At 38.7% G+C, this 19,621-nt stretch overlaps 1 protein-coding gene across 1 annotated transcript in view; it reads left to right on the top strand.

Moving 5' to 3' along the window:
- Positions 1 to 19,621, top strand: part of CNTRL (centriolin) — a 4,034,091-nt gene that overhangs the window by 3,296,398 nt on the left and 718,072 nt on the right. Inside the window, 1 exon segment of the mRNA XM_044058259.1 lies at positions 5,051 to 5,276. Coding sequence (XP_043914194.1) covers positions 5,051 to 5,276 — 226 coding nt within the window.

Here is a 19,621-nt window from a genome sequence, read left to right as displayed (position 1 = left end):
ACAGTAGATTTTGTCCAAGTTATAGAAGTTCCTCTACTGTTTTTGTTAAAGGAAGCAGATGAAAACATTTCATAACCTAAGTTATTTAGATATTGTTTATCTTTATCAAGTGTGCCTCTTGCAAGAATATAATGTCTCCTCTATTTAATTTTAGATATCTTTTAATGATTTCCTTTTATTGCCATTGTTTAATCCATTTATATAGTAGATAATAGATTTAAACTATTCATACTATTTAAAAAAAGATTTCTTTTAAAAGATATTATGACACATTTATCCACCATATTAATTTAATTATATGCAAGTCTCTAATGCTTTCCTCCAAAACTGTGTTAAAATTCCAGATTTTTTGAGTTCTTCCTTTCTATAAACTAAACTACTAAAACTCATAAGTAACAAAAACAAAGACAAGTCTACAACTATAGCTGTATATATTGCTAATAAAACACAACCTACCATGTATACCAAAGTTCCTAGTTCGCCTATCAAATAGACAAACTACTATACTATTGCTCCATATACTAACACCTTAAAATTCACCAAAAAACTTGTCAAAAGCTACAGTGACTTACAAATAATTAATATAATATTATGTATAGGTCAAAAATAATAAGAGACCATTAATTTGGTTATATATTTTGTCATTTAAAACTATTCCCCATTACTACATAAAAGTTTAATAATCTTCTTCTATTAGTCACAAATATTAAATAATCCAAAAAATAATATATTATATATCTATTTATGCAATAGTAGTATAGCTTACCCATTAAATATTCCTAAATTGTTCACTCATTCAACGTTATTATAACAGGATCTCTAAATAAGTATAACAGAGTGGGACCTGAAGAGATAAAGATATCTGTAAACTTACAGGTAACAGGTAATCTTATAGTACTACACTGTAATGTAAAATGGAAATCATTGATCTTATATGTATTTATCATGATAAAAGACAAACACATATTTTATAGATCTAACAAAAGCTCTGAATTAATTTTTAAAATATACGTGCCTATATCAAAATTGTGCAACACTCTCAACACAAATATCAAAATATTTAAACATCCTTTAGCTTATTAAACTACTTCATAAAAATATGTACATTACTGAAGTCGAAGAGAATGTCTTGCTATTTCTGTGGAGTCAAAAAAATATGTGTGCAGTCTATGTTGTATTCAAAAGTTATAATGTGTTAATTTCAAATCCCATTTTCCCTTCCCAGATTCAAACACGTACTGAAACATCTACTTTAATTTCTATCAAAATGGATGCACTGATTCAGCAATAAAACACTCAAATTTTAGCTTTGACTTATGAAATGAGTTATTTCAGGACCACTGTACTATGCAAGTTATAATGAGTACCAGTGATACAATGGCATTTTTTTCTGTTAGATATGGAACACTGTATGTTTGCAGCAATACTTGATGAAGGTATAACAGAGTGTGTTGCTTATTGTGACCTTGCTTAGTCATTCAACACTATTCCACATAAGGACGTAACTAACAAACTAATAGCAGTGAATGTCAAGCCATATAAAATGAATGTGTAAAACACTGGAAAGCAATAGGACAAAGCAGTTCCAAGTGGTTTGTTAAGTAACTGTCCTATTGGGGGCTAAAAGTGGTATCGCAAAGGGCACTGTACTAAGGTTACCTCTTTTTGTACTATTCTCATATGTAAAAATGGAATATGAGCTGTAGGTAACAAGATATGCGGATCATTGCAAATTCAAGTAATGGATGTCAAAGTTCTCTGAAGTGGTCTACAAAAAATACATACCTGTATGTTAGTCATGCCCTGACCTCTAATGTCAGTAGATATAAGCCGTCTATATCATATTATCGTACAATTTAAATAGCGAACGCTATTTCATCGTACCGATAATATCGAAACAACAAAATATCAAACAAACAGAACAGCAAATTTTTTCCCAGGGAAAAAATTCACTGCTCCTTAAAAAATATATATAAACTTAATTATAAATTTAAGTGGGAAGCTTTGCCCCCCACATCCCACCCATGTGGGGGCTGTGCCCTCCACACCCCCCTACTTAAATATACCAACTCCGAGATCGCACCATAGTGGAGGAAATGGCAAAGTCCCGAAGAAGGCCCACCAAATTTTTTCCCTGGGACATCGCTATTTTGCCATTTCGACAGTATCGGATCGACTAAATAACATTCCCTGTTTAGTCCATTCGATAGTCATATAGACCCGATATAAGAACTAGAGCTGAAGCATTGTACGAGGACAAAAGTACTTTTCCCAGTAAAACCTACAAAAGGAATGATCTGGAGTCAGTCCTTCTTTTGAAGAAGGAGGATTGAGAACTGGATTTATTTTGTTTTTAGCAATAAAATTATTTAGATGAAGGGATTGCTCTAAATACTTGGACTCTCAACAACCCTGTATTGGAATTTTATATGTAACATTATGAGACTTGGTAGAAAGATAGAAATTGCGATTACAGAATAAAAGTTTAAATCATAAAAAATGCTGTAATTAGTATAACTGTAGGCACAATGGTAGATACCAGTTTAAAATGAGTGTTTATCTAGTAATGTCCGAAAAGATTGTTCTGTAGAAGTCCTGAAAGGTATGTTAAGTCACTTTAGGAAGATCATTGTCAAACTGTATGCCTTTCTGATCTGCTCCATTATTGAATACAGTGTGGCATTATCCCATGTGAACAAGCCACCTAAAACAGGTTTGAAAAGGTGTACTAATAATGTCTTAGAAAAATCATAAGATTGGAAAACCTGAGCTGTTCAGAAAGGCTTCATGAATTTTCTGTAGCAGGTTAGTTATAACCTGTGCATAGGCTATAAGGAGATGAAGTCTGATCAGATTCTGTTTGAAAATCTATCCCTGGAGTATATCTTGAGAGGAGCTAACACCAAATTTGAGAACCTAATACTAGAAATAAATGGCAGTGATAGAAAGAAATTACACATTAATTTATTTGCATTCATTAACTTGATACTTGAGCTGGTTCAAAGACCCTTTTTGGTCATGACTTGGGCCAAAAAGCCATACATGTAAATATGTAACATATGATCTATTTTGAAAAAAGAACTGGGAATAGCATACATTATTATAGCAATAACCCACGCCTGGGTGTGGGTAATGCTAAATTTACCCACGGTTGGCGTGGTTTGGTCCTGAGGGCGAAGCCCGAGGGACCAAACAAAGCCAACCATGGGTAAATTTAGCATTACCCACACCCAGAAGTGGTTATTGCTATTATATGACATTATTTAAGAAAAGAAACTATTACTTTTCTTAAATAATGGCATAGTATAATGCCTGTTTACTGCCCTTCCGCAGATGTCTGGCATCCGCGGCAGTTCTGATGTACTGCGCCTGCACAGTACATCAGAGCTGTGCAAAAGCAACGGAGAAAGCAAGATCTCCGTTGCTTTTTTAGTTCGCTATGTTAAATGAGTTTAACATAGCGAGACAGTTTTAAAATAAGCAACGGAGATGTCCGTTGCTTATTTTAAAACTGTCTCGCTATGTTAAACTCATTTAACATAGCGAAACATAAAAAGCAACGGAGATCTTGCTTTCTCCGTTGTTTTAACACTGTCTCGCTATGTTAAATGGGTTTAACATAGCGAGGCAGCTTTAAAATAAGCAACGGAGATCTCTGTTGCTTATTTTAAAGCTGTCTCGCTATGTTAAACCCATTTAACATAGCGAGACAGTGTTTTAAAAAAACGAGTTATACTAATGGAAATAAGTCCGGGCAACCGGACCTTTTTCCGTTAGTATAACTCGATTTACAACGGGCACGCTGGCCAATCAGCGTGCACGTTTTGGGGTGGTCATGGTATAATGGAAAATAGTCAAGATTAGAAAGATGTCAAACAGTATGTTAAAACATGTTAAAGGAGAATTATATATGCACAGTGTTTTACAGCAGTATACATTACACAGCTCCTTCCAAAGTTACAGAATAAGCTTTCTGTTAGACTCATTTGTTCATCATTTACTTTATTAAAAAATAATCTTTATATTTTTGTGGGAAGTAGAAAATATTAGCATGGGGTTATGGCATTCACGCTTCTTGAAGGCCAGTAGGTCTTAAGCTTGACAGTCAAATCTGTGCACCTATTGAGTGTGTTCGAATGCTTGAAAATACAAAACAGAAATTAGATTGAGGAAACAAACTCACAACTTTCCCTGTTATTTTAAATGTGTTTCTTTATTCTTAATAAAACATGGTAAGTATTTATTTTCAGTGCAAAGCATTAAATGTCCACTTAATTCTTTGGCACTGTATTTCCAAGTGCAAGCCCACACAATTTCTTAAAAAAAAAAATAAGCAAACATGCAATTTGTGATCATATGAACACCTTTTTTTTAACAAAGCTTGTGTTTTAAGTGCAAGAGAGTTTAAGAGAGTTCATCAGCAACCTGTGTGCTGAGATGGGACTTGGCTTCATCTAGCACCTCAAATTGCATTTGTCCTGTTGTTTAATCTCTGTTATATGCATATAATGTTGTAAGTTATTGTGACTTTCTTTATTACTCCAGCTTGGATGTTATGTTAATTTTAAATGGTTTAGTAATCACTTTCTTTAAAAAGTAATTGCTTTAAAGAGTTCTGTAAAATAAAATCTTTTAAAGTAGTACTTAAAATGAAGCATAGAAATGCACTCACTGCTTGAGTAGATTCCAACATTAAACTTCATAATAAGTGTAATTTCATAAAACATTTTCAGTATTTTGTGCAGAGAACAGTTTAAATTGGCAAGTGGTTTGTAGTGTTCTATTCAGCCTGGCATCCCATACATAAGGATTCTGTTGAAACTGTTTACAACTGCCAATCAGAATGTTTTGCTGTATGTAGTAACTGTTTACAAAGGTTTAACATATATGTAGCCTAGATGAAGCAATAGACTTCCATGTTGTTCTTATGTTCTTTATGGAAAAACAATAAAGCTTGAAAAGAATGCATTATTTGTTTAAAAATGTTTTAATCAAAGACAGCATATTTCCTTTGTGTAGTTTTCATCTCTCTGCATTCTTCTTTCCTAAGTTGTTGCAGCACATTAGGAAGGACGTTGACAATGAAGAGGAGAGGCTGGTGATATGTGCTGCTCAGCTCAAAGGCCAGCTGCATTTGCTGGAATGTGAACTGGCAGATAAGCAGAACAAAATGGATCAGGCATCGACAAGAGTGACATCTCTTGAGGAGAGGGCAAAGAAACTGCAGTTTGAAGAAAAACAGTGTGCTGCACTGGAGGAGAAGCTCAAGGATATCAGTGAGTATATAATATTAGCCTTTTAAGACTAATGAAGGTAAAGATGAATGTTAATTGCCAGAGTAATGTATATGTCTCATATTTATATACCTGAAAAGAAACCAGGAAGATCCAGTGGCAAAAAAGCATCTAATGTTAGAAGATAGAGACAAATTTGGGAAATCATTGCTTAGGAAGATGAATTTCTGCTTAGGAAAATGACAGATTATTGAAAGTCAAAAGGAGGGCAGCAGAGAATGAACCATTACATTACAAAGTCCTTTATCTGGTCACATCTAAAATGTGTGTTGCTCCAGACATACAACAAAAAGGCATTCAAACAGCTGATATGCCGCATTGTGGGGCTAACAGAATGGCTGAGCATAAGCGGCTAGCTTTGAGTGCTGCAGTCCTTGATGGGATCACATTAGAAACTGGGAGTCGAGAAAGAACAGTGACTCAGTCTTCCTCATACTCAGTAATGCCAGTACAAATGAAGATGGAACTATTTGAGAAGTCCAGCTTAGTATCTTCAAGGATTGGGCAAGAGCATATCTTGAGGCTCACAGCTGAATTTAAAAGTAAGAGTGGGTAGGACTTGCGAGTCTAGTCTAATACAAAATATCTTTCAGTGAATGCCTTAGATTACATGTGGTCATTGTAGTGAAAGTGCTACCCTGGAAATTCAAACTGATATATAGTCCAGACTTAAGAAGATAGGTTTAAGTTCTGCAGTGGTCTTTGTTGAAAATGTGTTTTTTTTTTCTGCATCTGAAGAGAATGGTCACTTCATAGGTAGATACTAGGCTATTGGCTCTAGGGCCTATATAAGCCTAGCTAAAAAGGTACCCTGGCTTTCGCCACCCAAGAAAATTATTTTCCTGTGCCCCTGTCGAGCAGAGCCACAGAAGTGATCCCCAGGGTGAATTTCCTATTTCCCATCCAATCATCAAGATTTTTCTTGAAGAATGCTAATGAGGAGCTTTGTTTGATATAGACAGGTAGTTTGTTCCAGAGTATGGGAAGTCTCTGGGACAGGAATCTATCCCTCCAGCATGTTCTGTTTATTGTGGTGACAAGGTTTAGTCCCTAGAGCGTGTAGCATGGAGGGATTGGGATTTCTTTAAGTGGAGCATGTCCAACAGCTCTGGGTTTGACATAGCTTTGTATGTTAGGCAGAGATCGCCTCTGAGTAGGCGATATGCAACGGAGTAAAGCTGGAGTTTTTTGAGACAGTCTGCATAGGGCGTCTGTTTGAGACTGGTAATCCTCTTTGTGAGGTATTTCTGCGGCCTTTCCAGTTGTTGTAGATGTCTTGTGAGGCACATACCAAAAGGGGCATTGTACTCTATAATGGGTCTGATGAGTGATGAGTAGAAGGGAACAATTACCTCTTTTTTTCCTGTATGCGAAACCTTATGTGATGAGTTGTGCCACGTAGAAGGATTTTCTGACTACTGTGGCGATGTGATTATCAAAGGAGAGACTACTGTCCACTTGTGTCCCAAGGTCTCTTATCACACGTTTGGTGTTAAGTAGATTACCGCCTATGTGGTTCATGGGTACAGAGTTTTTACCAGAAGGGATGACAATGCACTTTTTGGCATTGACCTTGAGGGCATGGCTTTGACACCAGGCATCTGTCTCAGTGAGGCCTTTTTGTAGGATGTCCACATCGTTAGGAGTTTTGATTATGGCGCCTGGTTTGCAGTCATCTGCAAACTTCATTGGCCAAAGACCTTCTGTGTTAGCCTGTACTTTAGAGAAGTAGATACCAAGCAGGAGAGGACCCAGGACTGAACCCTGTGCTACTCCACTTGTCACTGGTCTGAAGTCGGATTTGGAGTCTGCTACTTTCACAGTGTGGGTTCTGTCAGTGAACCAGTTGGCAACCCATCTTGTGACATAGGGATTTTTGTACCTGGTTTAGTGAGTTTATCTATAAATCCAGAGTGGGGGATGGTGTCGAAAGCCTTGGTGAGATCTAGATAGGCTGTGTGAACCACCTTACCCTCATCTACGGCTTTGGTGACTGCATCAAAGAAGTCTATCAGGTTTAGGAGACATGATCTGCCTTTTACAAAACCGAACTGGGTGGAGTCCAGAGTTTGGAGATTACCAATGTCTTTGTTTATAAGTTCCATGATGATACGTTCCATGGCCTTGCAGACCAGGCTCGTCAGGCTAATGGAGTGGTAGTTCCCAGTGTCCATGATGGATCCCCCTTTGTGGAGTGGGATAACCGTCGCTGTGCACTATTTAGTGGGCACAAAGCCTGAGGTGAGGCTGTGATTGAACATGGTACTTAGGTGAGGTGCCAGTTCTTTCTGTAGTTCATGTAGAACGCAGACTGGGATGTTGTTAGGTCCCATGGATGCTGTGTTCTTGGCTTTGGAGAGTGTGGTTTTTACTTGTGCAGCCGTCATTACAGGAACTTTGCATTCTTCCGGCATAGAGATGGGCCCTTTAGGGGGTGAAATGGGAGGGGGGGGTAAATTTAGCACTGAACCTATCTGCCGGGATGTTGGCAATATCCGTTTGTTCTGTATATTTAGTGCCATTGTGCTGTAACTCAGAGCAGATCTGGGTGTTGCTATTGAGATTCTTGACATAGCTATATAATGCTTTGTGGTTGTCTTTAGAAATAGTGGTGATTTTGTTTTCATAACTGGCTTTGGAGGATTTTATGAGGGATCTTAGCTTCAGTTTTATGAGGCTGACCAGTGAGTTCCTCCAGTCATAGGAGTTTACTCTCTTTTGCAGCAGTTTCTTTCTTCTGTTGTAGAGTTTGTTTATGGCAGGGGACCACCAGATTGGCTTCCTTTTTTTGGGGGATAGCATCTTGGTTCTGTTAGGGATAGCATGATCCATGCACTCATGTAAGTGCTTATAAAGTGCATTTGTGTAGGATTCAGCAGTCGTACCTCTATTGTCCGTCTGCATGGGTGTTGTGAAGTTTGCCACTTCTGTCTTAAGAAGCATGAAGTTGGCTTTGGAGAAAATTTTTACTGTGGTTTCCCTAATGGGGGGTGGGATGTGGATGTCTAGGGTGATTAGCTTGTGGTCGGATTTGACCAATGAGGAATTGACCTCTGGTGTGGAACACCAGTCACCCATGTTGGTAATGACCAGGTCTAGGATATTGCTGCCCCTGGTGGAAGTATAGATAAGTTGATCCAAGGCGTTGGAATTTATGAATTCCAGAAAAGGTTGAGCAAAAGAGTTGGTACAGGAGTAGTTTTCCTAGTTAATGGTGGGGTAGTTGAAATTGCCCATTATTAGGGTGTTGGGTTATACCCTAATATTTTCCAGTGTATCAAGAAATGAGGAGTGGGAATACTGGGGCAGGGTGGGGGATCTGTAGCAAGCTACAGTTTGGATTGTGGTGTTGCCCAGAGTTAGTTGCACTTTGGATAATCTCAGATGCATTATGCTGAGCAACTATCCTGGAGGTGTGGATATCCTTAATGAATATGGACACACCTCCGCCTTTAGTGTTTCGGTCCAGGTTAGGTGGCTGAAAGGTGTGGTATGAATTATAGCCTGGTAATGCAGGGGTGCTCTCAGGAACCTTGAACCAGGTCTCTGTCACTGCACAGATGTCGATGTTTTCCATTTTAAGGAGTGGCTCAAGTGAGTGCATTTTGAGGTTTAGACTTCTAGCATTGAGTAGCATTACCCTCAGATTTTGCTTGCTTGTACCTGTTACGGTGGTGAATTTGTCATTTGAACCTTGCCTAAAAAAGGCACTATGGGGGTGCCAAGAGCCTTAGCCATTATCTGGAATCCCAAGGGCGACAGGTGCAGGCCATCTCCGGCAAAGCATCGTGGTCTGTCGATCATGTCATCCCAGGCAGACAGATTCTGGATCCCCTTGGAATAACACCAGAAGCTTAGCCAGTTGTTGAAGTCAATCATTTTGTCCTTGTACTGTGGTATCAATCTGGGTGACAGCAGGATGCTACTCAGGGCTAGAGTCATACCTGCCTGGATTACAAGATTAGAGAGCTCCTCCATGTCTCTTTTCATGTAGTCCAGGGAGGTACGTCTCAGGTCATTCACACCAACATGGACAATGACAGAGTCATATTTGTACTTGTGGAGTGACCTGAATGCATGCGTTATGTGGCAGATTCTGGCACCTGACAGGCAGCTGACAGTAACTTTCTCCTTGTTTAGCCTGGTGAGTGGAACATCAGTGTGCCTGACTGTAGAGTCACCTATAATTAGAGTGTTGGGTATGTTGTTATGCCTTATGGGCTGTGGTTGGGTGGCATACTGAGTTTGTGGGCTATGTGTAATTTGGGTTGTGTTGGGGGGTGGGAGATTGCTTGCGTTTCTGCTTTGGAGATCTCTGTTCCTTGAGCAGATTTTTATTGAGTGCCTCTGTGAATGTAGGTGTGTGTTTTGTGTTTCTGTGTGTGTGTTTTGGTGTTGTAGGTTTTGAGGGACTATGTGATGAATGTGGTGTGGTGCAAGTGTTTACCCTCTCCTCTTGACTGTCTAGTCCAGTCTTGGGTGAAGAGAGCTTTTCTTCCAGTTTGGCTATATAAAGTGTTGGGTGGTAGGAGGAGAGGGATGTCTGTGTACATGAGGCACTTGCTACATTGACCCAAGATGCCCAGATTCATCAGGTAGACAGTAGAAAACACTGGGAGTTGACCCATAGACATGCCTGGATAGGTACTTATTTATTAAGTACTAAAAACTGTTTTCTAGACAAGTGAGGAAAGTTGAGTGCTGTAGTAATTTGTAGCTTATTTCGTACTTACAATGATTTCTGAACAAGTGCTGAGCTCAAAGAAACAGATTTGAGTACTGAAACTCGAAAACTGGCTAGTTCTAAGAAGCAAAATTAAGCTAGAAGGCTTCCCTCCAACACAGAAAGGATTGGGAGCTCAGAAGCTTACAAACAGTCCTGAATACAGCAAATCTGTATCTGGAATAGACAACTTATAGGAAAGGCAGGAAACAAGCGTAGAATATATATATATATATATATATATATATATATATATATATTTTTTTTTTTGTAAAGGGGAAAGGAGGAGCAGAAGCTAACTGGGCTGGCCTTCTCAAATGTTCTCCCTGGAATAGGTAGAATGAGGTAATGACACTAGACTGGGAGGAGTGTCCCAGATCAAATTTACAGTAGGGGTGGGCAACTGCAAAGCCACCAAGTATAAAAACAGAATTACAAGACGGAGGGAGGATGGGAAACAAAAATCAGAACAAACAAACAAACCCAACCAGATGCTTAACAATTGTAGAAAATTCTACTTAATACATCACACACAGTGAGTAAAATAAAAGTGGTATAAATAACTCAGAAATAAGCAAAAAACAGGATACTTAATGTTATATATCACAGATTAGTTAGCTCAGAGCCCTTCCTTCGACTTTAGCTCAGTGTGAAATGGCAGAAACAGTCACAAGTTAACTTCTTAAGTAACAAAGTTGAAACTTGAAACAACTTTAAAAAAAGCTTGAAAGAACCAATGAGGTGCTTACTCCAAGGTGTAGTCTAGGCAACCCTAGTCAGCCAGTGACCACAAACAATTCACTCTCACTGAAATGCTGTACTGGCATTGGTTGCATTTGTAATCTTGAATTTACAGTAGGGGCCCATTTGCACATGCCTCAAGCATTCTTACTTCTCTACTTGATTTTGCTCTGGTTATAAAATAGCCAGCCATTAAATTCCACCCCCTTTGTCCCTTAAGCTGTACTCACTTCATCTGCATATTCCCACTGACAGCACTTCCTGTTAGCAATAACATCACCTCAGCTTTACCAGTAACTGCATTTTTCTGTTGCTTGATAATGTGTAATGCCCACCAGATATGAGTGCTAAAACTAAAAAAAATGGCTAGTTCTAAGGGACAGTATGAAGACCAGACTTTATGGTGCCGGGAATATTTTAACCCTAGCTAAGTGGCAATGCTTAAAGTTTATTTATTTATTTATTTATTTTTAATATACCAGTAGCAAATGAGCAAACTGATTTAAACAAATTAACCAATTAACCAATAAAAGCTAAGAACTGAGCCCTGTTCCAGCAGTCGTAAATCAGACAAGTTCTAACTTCAACTTCACACTCCTGCCACTAGGGTGCAGGGGAACCTTCTCCAGAAAAAGATGGCCTGGATTAGTGCTCAGGTTTTACAAACAAAGCTAGATTCAGCAGATCTGATTCTAGTCTTGTGCTACAGCAAACAAGGCATACCAATTAGAAAAAAACAGTTCAAGTAAGCAAGCACAATAAGCCTTTAACCAGAAACTCCCAGCTCAGAAGGGCAAAATCTACCCTCTCCTCCCACAAGAGTGCAGGCCACACCTTCTTAATGTAAAATATCTGGGCCTAACCCCAAGTGCTTAAACCAGAACTAAACACTTTTAGAATAACAGACACTAAGCCTTCAGTCAGCAACTCCCAACTTAGAAGGATGTAAGCTACCTGTTCTGCCACAACAGTGAAGACCACAAACCTTCTTAATGTAAAACAACTGGTCTGAAGCCCAAGTGTTTAAACTAAAGGCTTAGAATAACAGTTACAATTTAATCAGGCTACTAACAAGCAGTAATAAATACAGCAGAATAAATGCAATTAAGTACTTTTAAGAACAGGCAGAAAAGCAAAATAAAGTATGAAATGGCAAAAAAATACACTGAACCAATTGACATTGCCAACATCCTGGCTGAAAAGTTCAGTGCAAACTTCACTCCCCTCCCTCACCCCCAAAAGAGCCCATGTCCATCCCAGAAAAATGCAGAGCCCCGGACATCACGGACATGCAGGGAAAAACAGCCCTCTCCAAAGCTAAGAACACAGCATCAATGGGACCGGATGGTGTCCCAGGCTGCATCTTACACGAATTCCAAAAGGAACTAAACCCTCACCTAAATTCACTGTTCAGTCTCAGCCTCACCACAGGCTATGTACCCAAAGAATGGCGTACAGCAACAGTCATCCTGCTCCACAAAGGTGGTGCCACAACAGAACCTGAGAACTATCGCCCTATAAGCCTGACTAGCCTGGTCTGCAAAGCTATGGAGCGAATCATCATGGAACTCGTAAACAGAGACATGGGGAACCTCCAGACACTGGACCCTACCCAATTCGGCTTTGTTAAAGGCAGATCCTGCTCCTAAACCTAGTTGACTTCTTTGAAACAGTTACCAAGGCCATATATGAAGGGAAGGTAGTCCACACAGCCTACTTGGATCTCGCTAAGGCCTTTGACACCATTCCCCACTCTGGCATCATAGACAAGCTCACCAGCTTAAACATTAACCCCTATGTCACAAGATGGGTGGCCAACTGGGTCACGGATAAAACACACATGGTCCGATTTGCTGGTGCCATGTCTGACTCTAAACCAGTTACAAGTGGCGTCCCACAAGGCTCAGTCCTGGGACCCCTCCTGTTCAGTATATATACTTCTCTAAGGTACAGGCAAGCAAGGGAGGACTATGGCTGACCAAGTTTGCAGATGACTGCAAACTGGGGGCCATAATCAACTCTGGCTGACACAGACATCCTCCAGAAGGGTCTTACAGAGGCAGACACCTGGTGTCAGAGCCATGGCCTCAAGCTGAATGCCAGAAAATGCATAGTCATCCCCTTTGGAAAAAACAAAGTGCCCACGAATTACCACATAGGAGGTAATCCACTAGATACGGAAAATGTAATTAGGGACCTGGGGACACAGGTAGATAGCAACCTCTCCTTTGATAATCACATTGCCAAAGTGGTTAGAAATTCTTTCTATGTAGCCCACCTAATCACGAAGGGGCTCACCTGTAGATCAAGAGAGTTCATTGTGCCCCTCTACTCATCACTCATTAGGCCCATAATAGAGTACAGTGCCCCATTTGGTATGTACCTTACTCGACACCTGCAACAGCTGGAAAGACCACAGAAGTACCTCACCAAGAGGATCATGGGCCTCAAAGAGATGCCCTGTGCAGCTCGACTAAAGAAACTCCAGCTGTACTCAGTTGCTTACCGCCTGCTCAGAAGGGATCTCTGCCTGACGTATAAGGCCATGTCCAACCCAGAATTAATGGACATGCTCCACCTCAAGAAAACCAAGTCTCTTAGAGCAACACGCTCTAGTGAATTAAACCTCAGCACAGCAATAAACAGCACATGCTGGAGGGATAGATTCCTGTCCCAGAGACTTCCCTCGCTCTGGAATAAAATCCCAGTCTATATTAGGCAGAGCCCCTCGCTGACTGTCTTCAAGAAGAATCTTGACGAGTGGATGGGAAATTGTAAATTTATCCCTGGGATCACTTCAGTGGCCCTGCTAGACAGAGACCCAGGAAACTAATATAAAAGGGAGGTGAAAGCCAACACATTCTGGCTAGGCTTATAAATGCCCTTGGGCAGATAGCCTAGTACCTACCTATGAACAAATACACTAAAAACAGATGAATAAAGTGCAATTTTTATTTTTTTATTTATTTATTTTTTATTTATTTATTTATTTTTTGTAAAGTGCAAGGAGAGAGGACATGGGTTGGCCTTCTCAAATGTTCTCTCTTTATTAAATAGAGTGAACACTAGACTGGGAGGGTTGTCCCAGATCAATTTTAAAGTAGGGGCGGGCAACCGCATAGCCACCAACTGAAACACCACCACAAGAATAGGGTGGGAGGGAGGGAGGGGGAAAAACAGTTTCAGGATAGATGAGAACAGATAGCAATGCCAGAAAATAGATAAAATATTTCAGTCAGGCAAAATTAAGTTAAACAATTAAACAGACAGAAAAATAAAATACAATACTATCTCTAAAACTGCAAGTTTGTACTTAACTTCAACTTCTAATACAGTTGATTGTAGCCAGCCAAACCACTCAGATGTTGAGCAGAAAATAAATTCCCAGCTATGTGGCTAACACTTAAAGCAGAGAGAAACCCTCTGGGCTAGGAGTTAAATATCGAATAGCAAAGATGTGAGAATAGCAGTAACCCCCTCTAACTGCAGAGATAGACCACAATATTCAGTGAAACAAATAGGCAGAAAAAAACAGTTTCAGGACAGATAAGAACAGAAAGCAATGCCAGAAAATATATAAAATAATTCAGTCAGGCAAAACAATATTTCAGTCAGGTAAAATTAAGTTAAACAATTAAATAGACAGAAAAATAAAATACAGTTGTTGTTTGTCTTTCGGCTTTTTCCGGTTAGGGGTCGCCACAGCGGACCTCCGGTCAGCTAATGACTGGCAGATGTTTTTTATGGTGTCGAGTTGCCAGCCCGACGCCCAACCTTCAACAAAGGCATGCCCATTTAATGCATGTCTTTCGAACGCCCACTCGACCGCGGGGAGGACATGCAGACTCCACACAGAAGGCACTCCCAACCCAAGCCGAGAATCGAACGGGAGAACCTCTTGCTGCGAGGCAACAGTGCTACCGCTGCACCACCGCAGAAGTCAAAAATAAAATACAGTACTCTCTTTAAAACTGCAAGTTTGTACTTAACTTCAGTTTCTAATACAGTTGATTGTAGACAGCCAAACCACTCAGATATTGAGCACAAAATAAATTCCTAGCTATGTGGCTCATGTAGAATTTCATTAACTGCCTGATTATCTGCTCATTCAATTTACTTGTCATGTGTTTTAAAACTAAATTTCAGTTAGTTTGTTAATTATTCTGAGTTAACTGTGGTCCTGCAGCCTGCACAACTAGTTCAGACATCCAGGCCCCCAACCCACGACCCATTCAGGAAAGAGAGAAAGGCTTGTTATTGTTGCCATTTAAATTGTTAGTATTTTTCTGTTTAAGAAGTGAAAGAAAAAGCAAGGATAGATATTACAACATAATACCTTTGTTAGGGAAATTTTGAGGCACAGAGAAAACTCTCAAGCCTTTAGACCTAACTGACTCTATTAGCATATTCAATGTTTAGGAAATGAATTTCATTGTCCCATTTTTCAGACTTTTTTTGAAATATGCATGCTTTCTGTGCTTAATCTGGTATTAAAAAAGGTCCAGAACCGAGAGAGAAAAAAACAAAGCAAATATCACATTTTTTACTTTAATGTTTAACTAATTCATTGATTAATTATTTATTTTACCCATTTGTTAACTAGGAGACCTTAAAGGCAGAAATCTCTTTCCAAGGGTGACCTGAGAGTACTTTCTAGATAATTAACTTTCTCAGAGTCACATTATGCAAAAGGAAGCTAATAAGTGCAGATAAAGGGAAGCACAAGTTACTTTTCTACAGACATTACAATCGGGTAGATTTTTTTAAAGGATTCATTCATGTAGTATCCTTCTTCCATTTTTTTTTTGACATTGGGAGCACTTTGAGTAGCAGAAAAACCAAGGATGAAGTCTCTCACAGAAAAAGGAGTAAATCCATAAGCAAACTGCTGAGAAGACAAACAAGGTGAAGGCACAATCTTTTATTCACATCAAACAAAACCTCTAAGTGCTTTCATGTTCATGATAAGAGCGCTTCTTCAGACATGCAATAAAACACCACAATAAGGTTTAAATAAGAGAATCACTAATCATGTGATCACATCAATTAAACCAAAGCAATCTTAAAGGTATAAATAAGCATGATGTCCCAACATAAAACTTAAAACTATGCTAGTAAAACTACATAATTAATAAAACCTATGTGCATGAACTATCATTAAAATGTATGTATAAGTGACCTATAGTGTTCAGCGAATGTCAAAACATATAAATAAATATAAAAAAAATATATATGTAGAAAGTGTATATATACATCATTATACCTAAACCAAGTGAACATGTTTATGAATGATGGTAAGTTTGAGGGATCAAAGGGTCTGTCCATTAAAAATGGTTTAAGGGAGAGACTTTCATTGAGACCACACAATTTATCTGATTGAAGTCTGATGATCCAGTATGATTTTTCAAGTTTCCTAGCCTAACATTTCTCTCCATTAATTCTATTGCTAAAAAAGTAAACTTATGAGATAACCCTTTCTCAAGCACATGTCTAGCTAAGGTGTTAGTCTCATCTTCTCTATTGATGGCATAAATATGTTCCCTTACTCTTTCTCTTCAAGACTTGTTGGTCTTACCAACATAGAAAAAAGAGCAAAGGCTGCAACTTGCTAGGTATATCAAGTTCCAGTTTTTAAATATTTTTTATATAGGATTGATTGAACACAGGAGTACACCCGGGTTTAAATGAAATGTCCTCGATTTTGTGTATTTTGAAACTGAAAAGTTTAACTAGATAGTTTTCAATTAATATTTTTAATTCTTAGTTAAAAGCTTCATTCATATATATATATATATATATATATATATATATATATATATATATATATATATATATATACTTTACATTTTTTATTGTATTAGTTAAGTTAGAACAGTAAGTGTTTGTCAGTAATTTTTGTGAGCAATTTTTAAATGAACAATAGGTTGTCAGTGATGTATATTACAGCCTTTTAGGAATTATAAGGGTTAATACATCAGTGGGGGAATTATTACTGATGGAATAGTCACATGATATGTTTTTATTGTATACACGTGGAGTCAAATGTGTGAATACTATAGCTGATGAAGGTCTAATACCTGGTGGAAAGAAAAGCGCTTAAGTACTTTTATTTGCGGGTTACTTGGTTGCCTTGGACTTTTCCTTCTGCGTCTGTCGTTTTTGTGGGGCTTTTTTACAGTTTGTGCTAGTTCGAGTTTGAATTTTTTAAATCTGCCAACTCATTACATTCCTAGAAAACATCTTCCCATTTACCTCGGTCTTCCACATCACATCTTCGACTTTTGCTATCTACCCGACGAAAAATTATCTGAAGTCTAATGGAGTAAAAAAAATACCAGTGCAGACACTTTCATGCAAAAATTCTAAACTTTATGGACTATTGCGTACTTGGGAGACCTACATATTTATTCTCATCATTTCATTGTAATTTGCCTTTCTGTTCTCTTTCCCTGTTCATTTTAAACCTCCTTTGATTTTGTAGTTATCGTGCAGTATTTTATACGCTCTACTATTTATCTCCTTGTTAACGGCATCCTCTCTTCTAGACTCAACTAAAAATGCTACTAGAGCTGGTGTTTCACTTAGCACTCCCTTGTCTTTTTCCATTTACTTATATTCTGTTATCAGTCCCTGATAGTGAAGGCACTCTAAACTGCAGTTTAAATTCCTGCTTAGCTTCATTCCAGTCTCTCTTCCATCTGCAGCTATTTGCTCCAAATACCTTGGCTCCTTTGCTAGTTTCCTGTAGTAAATTCCAACCCCCTCTTGCCTGTTTTTTATAACCCTGCTTGCAGACATCCCCACTGGTAAAATTTCCTTTCTCCATTCCTTTGCTGTCTAAATTCTTAGAATACTTTCTACTATTTTATGAAAATAAAATTCTGTGTGGTTGCCACTATCCTCCATAATGACTTGCATCTAAAATTCTAATGTCTCTTTATATCTCAACCTCTCTCTCCAATTTTATCATCATCCTTTTCAACTTTTTAGTAACCTTCTGCTTGAGTTATGTATGTTAGCCTTAAATGCGTATTTTTAAAATGTCCTTTTCGGTTCATGTAACCCTAAACCACATTGTTCTATTGAAAGAATAAACTAATCCCACCTAATTCTAGCCTTCTTCCACTACCAAATACATTTCTTCATCTTTTTATTGTCATCCATAAGACTAAGGGAACTAAAAATGTATCTGATTATTGTCCTTTTCATTCTTCTTCACTGATGGGTCTCGGATCTGACCTGGCCACAATTCCAAGATTTTGGATCCTAGTTTTGAGCGCCTCCCTCTTCCCACAATGCCCTAACTCCTCAGATCTTGTTTGCCGTTGTCATGGTTAGATGAAGGATTTCAAGCGTAGAGTTGTTAGAAGGTTTGATTACTTAAATGTATCTGTTTTTCTTTCTGTCTAGATGCTTCTTAGTTATCCTTTCTCTTCTACCTCCCTTGGTAGCCACTAGCAGCTAGAAAGATTATTTTCTGCTTCTTTAGTGGTCTTATTGTGTACTGCTTAAGTTTTTACTGTTAAAGGTGTACGGTTGTTTTACTCAGACTGTCTCTCCCCTGTTTTTCACATACTATGTTGTTGGTACCTTCCTCTGCTTCTCTGGCAAGTCAGGTTTCACAGGTCTTGACACACTTTCTCATCATTTTGATTCTCTTGCCACGGAATCTCTTACTGCAGTAATGTTATAGTGCTGTCTTTTCCGAAAATGGTGATTTCTGCTCTGGAAGTCACAACACATAGTTTTCTCCTTTACTTTTCAACTGTGCTTTAGTTTTCAGAGGAGAAGTATGCATGGGTTTTTAGTCCTCCCTAAGGACTTAACCTAAATTGTTTTTTTTTTTCTCATTTGTGGTCAGTTTGAATGGATTGAGAATAACTTTGTAGTTTTTGCGTTTCTGGCGATCACTGAGGTTTACATTCTGTAGCTACTGTCAGGCTTTTAAGTGTCAGATACAGTACAGGAGCATTCGCTATAAACTAGACTGCATTTGAATGTTTAGGCATGCCTCCCTGCTGTACAAATTTTTCGCATTTCAGTGAAGAATGAATTTATCAAATCATGGCAATCTTTTGAGTTTCAGGTTTCATGTCCTGCACAGGATGCATAGTAATGCGAGACCTCTTGTTTATGAGAGTAATGTATTTAGGTTAGGTACAAGGCAGCTCTGGAATACGGTGCATTTGTTCAAATGTAAGGAGATTAAAACACTATGAATTATTGATTTTTAGTTTGGATTTTTTGGTGCCATGAACTTGACCATGTCGTGGATTGCTGCCAGCTTTTGTGGTCCTGGATTACTTAAAAGGTGCTTGGTTGATCGAGGATAGTAAGGTGATTGGTTTGTTTGGCTATTGCAAAATCCTAAATTAACATTGAGGAATACAGGATTGAGTGTTGATGAGCTGCTTCTTTTCTTACAGGTACAGAATATTCTATCCTTTATGGTTTCTGAGGCCAAACCCCTCATAATTAAAGAAACATACCATGATAGAACTAGGATCTCAGATCCAATCCCTCAGATCCAAAGTTGCTAAGGCCTCCGTCAGATCCCCTAGTCCTTCTCGGATCTGACAGGTTTGGTTCTCTGGAGTGTTCCCACTTACCTGACAGTCTCCATCGGATCCTAAGCCTTCAGATCTGACTGTCTCTGTCTGTTGCTATGGAACAGCTTCTGTAGATCAAATATTTGTGCAGACTCCTTCATTTCTGGTCTCTCCTACCATTGGATCCAATAGATCCGATCATTTTCTCTTCCTCTTCCTCAAATCTTAAGACTGGGATCTGATGGAAATCAGGTGCACACTGAAAGCTGTGCATTTTTTTGGATTTGGAGCTACTAAACCATTGTGGTTTTCTT

Source organism: Protopterus annectens, chromosome 16.part0 (assembly GCF_019279795.1).
Source record: "Protopterus annectens isolate FY-2018-M chromosome 16.part0, PAN1.0, whole genome shotgun sequence".
Taxonomy (NCBI): Eukaryota; Metazoa; Chordata; order Ceratodontiformes; family Protopteridae; genus Protopterus; species Protopterus annectens.
This window is presented reverse-complemented; position numbering and strand designations above follow the sequence as displayed.